The sequence below is a fragment of the Hemiscyllium ocellatum genome, chromosome 1 (assembly GCF_020745735.1).
Source record: "Hemiscyllium ocellatum isolate sHemOce1 chromosome 1, sHemOce1.pat.X.cur, whole genome shotgun sequence".
NCBI classification, from domain to species: Eukaryota; Metazoa; Chordata; class Chondrichthyes; order Orectolobiformes; family Hemiscylliidae; genus Hemiscyllium; species Hemiscyllium ocellatum.
This window is the reverse complement of record NC_083401.1, coordinates 10,010,024-10,019,586: the sequence shown is the minus strand read 5'-3', so window position 1 is coordinate 10,019,586 and position 9,563 is coordinate 10,010,024. Positions and strand designations below refer to the sequence as shown.

At 53.5% G+C, this 9,563-nt stretch overlaps 1 protein-coding gene across 2 annotated transcripts in view; it reads left to right on the top strand.

The window, feature by feature from the left end:
• Window positions 1-237: 237 nt before the first annotated feature.
• LOC132822324 (V-type proton ATPase subunit B-like) overlaps window positions 238-9,563 on the top strand; it is a 97,213-nt gene continuing 87,887 nt past the window's right edge. For both annotated transcript variants that reach the window (XM_060835694.1, XM_060835601.1), the window contains exon 1: window positions 238-463. In XM_060835694.1, coding sequence (XP_060691677.1) covers window positions 355-463 — 109 coding nt within the window. In that variant the 5' untranslated portion in view covers window positions 238-354. The remainder of the gene's footprint in view (window positions 464-9,563) is intronic.

Genomic DNA, 9,563 nt, shown 5'->3' with positions numbered 1-9,563 from the left:
TCCTCTGATGAGCCACCATTCCCGACACAGTTAAGGAGCCCTGCTCTGAAGCCAACTCGAGTGACTGAGGGAAGGAGCAAGTCTCAGGGTTTGTACTGACCTTGCTTGACCTAGCCGCTGGGAATGTGCAGTCCATCCCGGCTCTGATAAGTATCAAAGTTTACAGCAGGGAGGAGGCACTGCCTCAGTGCTTACAGTAAACAGAGGCTCTGCTTCAGAGGCGCAGCACAAAGACACGGGAACACAGACACAAGTGAGAGATACCACTGCAGCACCTGACAGAGGACACTACTCTAGAGAAAACACAGGCATCAGTTGTGATCAGGCGGGACCAGCACCTCACTCCCAATACTCATGGCAACGAAGGTGCAACTCCAAGTGAATGATAGACAAGGAAAGTTGTCGGCAGCCAGGGAGCATGTGCATGCAGTGACAAGAGACTACATCTGTCAGCCCAGACTCAGTAAGTAACTCAGACAGAGGACACAACATCCAACCCAGACTCTGATCACTGAGGGATACAGATACAGGACAAAGCAACTACCAGTGTGTTACAGTGTGACAGGGAGCTGGGAGGAGTGAGTTACAGAGTGACAGGGAGATGGGTGTGTGTTACAGTGTGACCGGGAGCTGGGTGTGTGTGACAGAGTGACAGGGAGCTGGGAATGTGTTACAGAGTGACAAGGAGCTGGGAGTGTGTTACAGAGTGACCTGGAGCTGGGAGTGAGTTACAGTGTGAGAGAGAGATGGGTGTGTGTTACAGTGTGACCGGGAGCTGGGAGTGTGTAATAGTGTGGCAGGGAGATGGGAGTGTGTTACAGTGTGACAGGGAGCTGGGAGAGTGTTACAGTGTGACAGGGAGCTGGGAGTGTGTTACAATGTGACAGGGAGCTGGGAATGTGTTACAGTGTGACAGGAAGCTGGGAGTATGTTGCAGTGTGACAGGAAGCTGTGAGTGTGTTACAGTGTAGCAGGGAGCTGGGTGAGTGTTACAGTGGGACAGGAAGCTGTGAGTGTGTTACAGTGTAGCAGGGAGCTCGGAGTGAGTTACAGTGTAACAGGGAGATGGGAGTGTTTTACTGTGTGACAGGGAGCTGGGAGTGTGTGACAGTGTAACAGGGGGCTCGGAGTGAGTTACAGTGTGACAGGGAGATGGGAATGTGTTACAGATTGACAAGGAGCTGGGAGAGTGTTACAGAGTGACTGGAAGCTAGGTGAGTGTTACAGTGTAACAGGGAGCTGGGAGTGTGTTACAGTGTGACAGGGAGCTGGGAGTGTGTTACAGTGTGACAGGGACCTAGGAGTGTGTTACAGTGTGACAGGGAGCTGGGAGTGTGTTCCAGTGTGACAGGGACCTGGGTGTGTGTTACAGAGTGACAGGGAGCTGGGAGTGAGTTACAGTGTGACAGGGAGCTGGGAGTGAGTTACAGTGTGGCAGAGAGCTGAGAGTGTGCAACAGTGTGACAGGGAACTGGGAGTGTGTCACAGTGTAACAGGGAGCTGGGAGTGTGTTACAGTGTGACAGGGGACTGGGAGTGTGTCACAGTGTAACAGGGAGCTGGGAGTGTGTTACAGTGTGACAGGGAGATGGGAGTGTGTTACGGTGCGACAGGGAGCTGGGAGTGTGTTACAGTGTAACAGGGAGCTTGGAGTGTGTTACAGTGTAACAGGGAGCTGGGAGTGTGTTACAGCGTGACAGAGAGCGGGGAGAGTGTTACAGTGTGGCAGGGAGCTGGGAGAGTGTTACAGTGTGACAGGGAGCTGGGAGTGTGTTACAGTGTAACAGGGAGCTGGGAGTGAGTTACAGTGTGACAGGGAGCTGGGAGTGTGTTACAGTGTGACAGGGAGCTGGGAATGTGTTACAGTGTGGCAGGGAGCTGGGAGTGTGTTACAGTGTAACAGGGAGGTGGGAATGTGTTACAGTGTGACAGGGAGCTGGGAGTGAGTTACAGTGTGACAGGGAGGTGGGAATGTGTTACAGTGTGACAGGGAGCTGGGAGTGTGTTACAGTGTGACAGGGAGCTGGGAGTGTGTTACAGTGTAACAGGGAGCTGAGAGTGTTACAGTGTGGCAGGGAGCTGGGAGTGTGTTACAGTGTAACAGGGAGGTGGGAATGTGTTACAGTGTGGCAGGGAGCTGGGAGTGTGTTACAGTGTAACAGGGAGCTGAGAGAGTGTTACAGTGTAACAGGGAGCTGGGAGTGTGTTACAGATTGACAAGGAGCTGGGTGTGTGTTACAGAGTGACTGGAAGCTAGGTGAGTGTTACAGTGTAACAGGGAGCTGGGAGTGTGTTACAGTGTGACAGGGAGCTGGGAGTGTGTACAGGGTGACTAGGTGTTGGGAGTATGTTGCTGGGTAACAGAGAGCTGGAAGTGTGTTACAGTGTGACAGGGAGCTGGGAGTGTGTTCCAGTGTGACAGGGAGCTGGGAGTGTGTTACAGTGTGACAGGGACCTAGGAGTGTGTTACAGTGTGACAGGGAGCTGGGAGTGTGTTCCAGTGTGACAGGGACCTGGGTGTGTGTTACAGAGTGACAGGGAGCTGGGAGTGAGTTACAGTGTGACAGGGAGCTGGGAGTGAGTTACAGTGTGGCAGAGAGCTGAGAGTGTGCAACAGTGTGACAGGGAACTGGGAGTGTGTCACAGTGTAACAGGGAGCTGGGAGTGTGTTACAGTGTGACAGGGGACTGGGAGTGTGTCACAGTGTAACAGGGAGCTGGGAGTGTGTTACAGTGTGACAGGGAGATGGGAGTGTGTTACGGTGCGACAGGGAGCTGGGAGTGTGTTACAGTGTAACAGGGAGCTTGGAGTGTGTTACAGTGTAACAGGGAGCTGGGAGTGTGTTACAGCGTGACAGAGAGCGGGGAGAGTGTTACAGTGTGGCAGGGAGGTGGGAATGTGTTACAGTGTGGCAGGGAGCTGGGAGTGTGTTACAGTGTAACAGGGAGGTGGGAATGTGTTACAGTGTGGCAGGGAGCTGGGAGTGTGTTACAGTGTAACAGGGAGCTGAGAGAGTGTTACAGTGTGGCAGGGAGCTGGGAGTGTGTTACAGTGTAACAGGGAGGTGGGAATGTGTTACAGTGTGGCAGGGAGCTGGGAGTGTGTTACAGTGTAACAGGGAGCTGAGAGAGTGTTACAGTGTAACAGGGAGCTGTGAGTGTGTTACAGTGTAACAGGGAGCTGGGAGTGTGTTACAGTGTAACAGGGAGCTGTGAGTGTGTTACAGTGTGACAGGGAGCTGAGAGTGTGTCACAGTGTAACAGGGAGCTGGGAGTGTGTTACAGTGTGACAGGGAGCTGGGAGTGTGTCACAGTGTAACAGGGAGCTGGGAGTGTGTTACAGTGTGACAGGGAGATGGGAGTGTGTTACGGTGTGACAGGGAGCTGGGAGTGTGTTACAGTGTAACAGGGAGATGGGAATGTGTTACAGTGTGACAGGGAGCTGGGAGTGTGTTACAGGGTGACAGAGAGCGGGGAGAGTGTTACAGTGTGACAGGGAACTGGGAGTGTGTTACAGTGTGACAGGGAGCTGGGAGTGAGTTACAGTGTGACAGGGAGCTGGGAGTGTGTTACAGTGTAACAGGGAGCTGAGAGAGTGTTACAGTGTAACAGGGAGCTGGGAGTGTGTTACAGTGTAACAGGGAGCTGGGAGTGAGTTACAGTGTGACAGGGAGCTGGGAGTGAGTTACAGTGTGACAGGGAGCTGGGAGTGTGTTACAGTGTGGCAGAGAGCTGAGAGTGTGTCACAGTGTAACAGGGAGCTGGGAGTGTGTTACAGTGTGACAGGGAGCTGGGAGTGTGTCACAGTGTAACAGGGAGCTGGGAGTGTGTTACAGTGTGACAGGGAGATGGGAGTGTGTTACGGTGTGACAGGGAGCTGGGAGTGTGTTACAGTGTAACAGGGAGATGGGAATGTGTTACAGTGTGACAGGGAGCTGGGAGTGTGTTACAGGGTGACAGAGAGCGGGGAGAGTGTTACAGTGTAACAGGGAGGTGGGAATGCGTTACAGTGTGACAGGTAGCTGGGAGTGTGTTACAGTGTGACAGGGAGCTGGGAGAGTGTTACAGTGTGACAGGAAGCTGGGAGTGTGTTACAGTGTGGCAGGGAGCTGGGAGAGTGTTACAGTGTGACAGGGAGCTGGGAGAGTGTTACAGTGTGACAGGGAGCTGGGAGAGTGTTACAGTGTAACAGGGAGCTGGGAATGTGTTACAGTGTGACAGGGAGCTGGGAGTGTGTCACAGTTTAACAGGGAGCTGGGAGAGTGTTACAATGTAACAGGGAGCTGGGAGTATGTTGCAGTGTGACAGGGAGCTGGGAGTGTGTTGCAGTGTGACAGGGAGATGGGAATGTGTTACAGTGTGACAGGGAGCTGGGAGTGTGTCACAGTGTAATAGGGAGCTGGGAGTGTGTTACAGTGTGACATGGAGCTGGGAGTGTGTCACAGTGTAACAGGGAGCTGGGAGTGTGTTACAGTGTAACAGGGAGCTTGGAGTGTGTTACAGTGTAACAGGGAGCTGGGAGTGTGTTACAGCGTGACAGAGAGCGGGGAGAGTGTTACAGTGTGGCAGGGAGCTGGGAGAGTGTTACAGTGTGACAGGGAGCTGGGAGTGTGTTACAGTGTAACAGGGAGCTGGGAGTGAGTTACAGTGTGACAGGGAGCTGGGAGTGTGTTACAGTGTGACAGGGAGCTGGGAATGTGTTACAGTGTGGCAGGGAGCTGGGAGTGTGTTACAGTGTAACAGGGAGGTGGGAATGTGTTACAGTGTGACAGGGAGCTGGGAGTGAGTTACAGTGTGACAGGGAGGTGGGAATGTGTTACAGTGTGACAGGGAGCTGGGAGTGTGTTACAGTGTGACAGGGAGCTGGGAGTGTGTTACAGTGTAACAGGGAGCTGAGAGTGTTACAGTGTGGCAGGGAGCTGGGAGTGTGTTACAGTGTAACAGGGAGGTGGGAATGTGTTACAGTGTGGCAGGGAGCTGGGAGTGTGTTACAGTGTAACAGGGAGCTGAGAGAGTGTTACAGTGTAACAGGGAGCTGGGAGTGTGTTACAGATTGACAAGGAGCTGGGTGTGTGTTACAGAGTGACTGGAAGCTAGGTGAGTGTTACAGTGTAACAGGGAGCTGGGAGTGTGTTACAGTGTGACAGGGAGCTGGGAGTGTGTACAGGGTGACTAGGTGTTGGGAGTATGTTGCTGGGTAACAGAGAGCTGGAAGTGTGTTACAGTGTGACAGGGAGCTGGGAGTGTGTTCCAGTGTGACAGGGAGCTGGGAGTGTGTTACAGTGTGACAGGGACCTAGGAGTGTGTTACAGTGTGACAGGGAGCTGGGAGTGTGTTCCAGTGTGACAGGGACCTGGGTGTGTGTTACAGAGTGACAGGGAGCTGGGAGTGAGTTACAGTGTGACAGGGAGCTGGGAGTGAGTTACAGTGTGGCAGAGAGCTGAGAGTGTGCAACAGTGTGACAGGGAACTGGGAGTGTGTCACAGTGTAACAGGGAGCTGGGAGTGTGTTACAGTGTGACAGGGGACTGGGAGTGTGTCACAGTGTAACAGGGAGCTGGGAGTGTGTTACAGTGTGACAGGGAGATGGGAGTGTGTTACGGTGCGACAGGGAGCTGGGAGTGTGTTACAGTGTAACAGGGAGCTTGGAGTGTGTTACAGTGTAACAGGGAGCTGGGAGTGTGTTACAGCGTGACAGAGAGCGGGGAGAGTGTTACAGTGTGGCAGGGAGGTGGGAATGTGTTACAGTGTGGCAGGGAGCTGGGAGTGTGTTACAGTGTAACAGGGAGGTGGGAATGTGTTACAGTGTGGCAGGGAGCTGGGAGTGTGTTACAGTGTAACAGGGAGCTGAGAGAGTGTTACAGTGTGGCAGGGAGCTGGGAGTGTGTTACAGTGTAACAGGGAGGTGGGAATGTGTTACAGTGTGGCAGGGAGCTGGGAGTGTGTTACAGTGTAACAGGGAGCTGAGAGAGTGTTACAGTGTAACAGGGAGCTGTGAGTGTGTTACAGTGTAACAGGGAGCTGGGAGTGTGTTACAGTGTAACAGGGAGCTGTGAGTGTGTTACAGTGTGACAGGGAGCTGGGAGTGTGTCACAGTGTGACAGGGAGCTGGGAGTGTGTTACAGTGTGGCAGAGAGCTGAGAGTGTGTCACAGTGTAACAGGGAGCTGGGAGTGTGTTACAGTGTGACAGGGAGCTGGGAGTGTGTCACAGTGTAACAGGGAGCTGGGAGTGTGTTACAGTGTGACAGGGAGATGGGAGTGTGTTACGGTGTGACAGGGAGCTGGGAGTGTGTTACAGTGTAACAGGGAGATGGGAATGTGTTACAGTGTGACAGGGAGCTGGGAGTGTGTTACAGGGTGACAGAGAGCGGGGAGAGTGTTACAGTGTGACAGGGAACTGGGAGTGTGTTACAGTGTGACAGGGAGCTGGGAGTGAGTTACAGTGTGACAGGGAGCTGGGAGTGTGTTACAGTGTAACAGGGAGCTGAGAGAGTGTTACAGTGTAACAGGGAGCTGGGAGTGTGTTACAGTGTAACAGGGAGCTGGGAGTGAGTTACAGTGTGACAGGGAGCTGGGAGTGAGTTACAGTGTGACAGGGAGCTGGGAGTGTGTTACAGTGTGGCAGAGAGCTGAGAGTGTGTCACAGTGTAACAGGGAGCTGGGAGTGTGTTACAGTGTGACAGGGAGCTGGGAGTGTGTCACAGTGTAACAGGGAGCTGGGAGTGTGTTACAGTGTGACAGGGAGATGGGAGTGTGTTACGGTGTGACAGGGAGCTGGGAGTGTGTTACAGTGTAACAGGGAGATGGGAATGTGTTACAGTGTGACAGGGAGCTGGGAGTGTGTTACAGGGTGACAGAGAGCGGGGAGAGTGTTACAGTGTAACAGGGAGGTGGGAATGCGTTACAGTGTGACAGGTAGCTGGGAGTGTGTTACAGTGTGACAGGGAGCTGGGAGAGTGTTACAGTGTGACAGGAAGCTGGGAGTGTGTTACAGTGTGGCAGGGAGCTGGGAGAGTGTTACAGTGTGACAGGGAGCTGGGAGAGTGTTACAGTGTGACAGGGAGCTGGGAGAGTGTTACAGTGTAACAGGGAGCTGGGAATGTGTTACAGTGTGACAGGGAGCTGGGAGTGTGTCACAGTTTAACAGGGAGCTGGGAGAGTGTTACAATGTAACAGGGAGCTGGGAGTATGTTGCAGTGTGACAGGGAGCTGGGAGTGTGTTGCAGTGTGACAGGGAGATGGGAATGTGTTACAGTGTGACAGGGAGCTGGGAGTGTGTCACAGTGTAATAGGGAGCTGGGAGTGTGTTACAGTGTGACATGGAGCTGGGAGTGTGTCACAGTGTAACAGGGAGCTGGGAGTGTGTTACAGTGTGACAGGGAGATGGGAGTGTGTTACGGTGTGACAGGGAGCTGGGAGTGTGTTACAGTGTAACAGGGAGATGGGAATGTGTTACAGTGTGACAGGGAGCTGGGAGTGTGTTACAGGGTGACAGAGAGCGGGGAGAGTGTTACAGTGTGACAGGGAACTGGGAGTGTGTTACAGTGTGACAGGAAGCTGGGAGAGTGTTACAGTGTGACAGGGAGCTGGGAGTGTGTTACAGTGTAACAGGGAGCTGAGAGAGTGTTACAGTGTAACAGGGTGCTGGGAGAGTGTTACAGTGTGACAGGGAGCTGGGAATGTGTTACAGTGTGACAGGGAGCTGTGAGTGTGTTACAGTGTGACAGGGAGCTGGGAGTGAGTTACAGTGTGACAGGGAGCTGGGAGTGTGTACAGGGTGACTAGGTGTTGGGAGTATGTTGCTGGGTAACAGAGAGCTGGAAGTGTGTTACAGTGTGACAGGGAGCTGGGAGTGTGTTCCAGTGTGACAGGGAGCTGGGAGTGTGTTACAGTGTGACAGGGACCTAGGAGTGTGTTACAGTGTGACAGGGAGCTGGGAGTGTGTTCCAGTGTGACAGGGACCTGGGTGTGTGTTACAGAGTGACAGGGAGCTGGGAGTGAGTTACAGTGTGACAGGGAGCTGGGAGTGAGTTACAGTGTGGCAGAGAGCTGAGAGTGTGCAACAGTGTGACAGGGAACTGGGAGTGTGTCACAGTGTAACAGGGAGCTGGGAGTGTGTTACAGTGTGACAGGGGACTGGGAGTGTGTCACAGTGTAACAGGGAGCTGGGAGTGTGTTACAGTGTGACAGGGAGATGGGAGTGTGTTACGGTGCGACAGGGAGCTGGGAGTGTGTTACAGTGTAACAGGGAGCTTGGAGTGTGTTACAGTGTAACAGGGAGCTGGGAGTGTGTTACAGCGTGACAGAGAGCGGGGAGAGTGTTACAGTGTGGCAGGGAGGTGGGAATGTGTTACAGTGTGGCAGGGAGCTGGGAGTGTGTTACAGTGTAACAGGGAGGTGGGAATGTGTTACAGTGTGACAGGGAGCTGGGAGTGTGTCACAGTGTGACAGGGAGCTGGGAGTGTGTTACAGTGTGGCAGAGAGCTGAGAGTGTGTCACAGTGTAACAGGGAGCTGGGAGTGTGTTACAGTGTGACAGGGAGCTGGGAGTGTGTCACAGTGTAACAGGGAGCTGGGAGTGTGTTACAGTGTGACAGGGAGATGGGAGTGTGTTACGGTGTGACAGGGAGCTGGGAGTGTGTTACAGTGTAACAGGGAGATGGGAATGTGTTACAGTGTGACAGGGAGCTGGGAGTGTGTTACAGGGTGACAGAGAGCGGGGAGTGTGTTACAGTGTGACAGGGAACTGGGAGTGTGTTACAGTGTGACAGGGAGCTGGGAGTGAGTTACAGTGTGACAGGGAGCTGGGAGTGTGTTACAGTGTAACAGGGAGCTGAGAGAGTGTTACAGTGTAACAGGGAGCTGGGAGTGTGTTACAGTGTAACAGGGAGCTGGGAGTGTGTTACAGTGTGACAGGGAGCTGGGAGTGAGTTACAGTGTGACAGGGAGCTGGGAGTGTGTTACAGTGTGGCAGAGAGCTGAGAGTGTGTCACAGTGTAACAGGGAGCTGGGAGTGTGTTACAGTGTGACAGGGAGCTGGGAGTGTGTCACAGTGTAACAGGGAGCTGGGAGTGTGTTACAGTGTGACAGGGAGCTGGGAGTGTGTTACAGTGTGGCAGAGAGCTGAGAGTGTGTCACAGTGTGACAGGGAGCTGGGAGTGTGTCACAGTGTAACAGGGAGATGGGAATGTGTTACAGTGTGACAGGGAGCTGGGAGTGTGTTACAGGGTGACAGAGAGCGGGGAGAGTGTTACAGTGTGACAGGGAACTGGGAGTGTGTTACAGTGTGACAGGGAGCTGGGAGTGAGTTACAGTGTGACAGGGAGCTGGGAGTGTGTTACAGTGTAACAGGGAGCTGAGAGAGTGTTACAGTGTAACAGGGAGCTGGGAGTGTGTTACAGTGTAACAGGGAGCTGGGAGTGAGTTACAGTGTGACAGGGAGCTGGGAGTGAGTTACAGTGTGACAGGGAGCTGGGAGTGTGTTACAGTGTGGCAGAGAGCTGAGAGTGTGTCACAGTGTAACAGGGAGCTGGGAGTGTGTTACAGTGTGACAGGGAGCTGGGAGT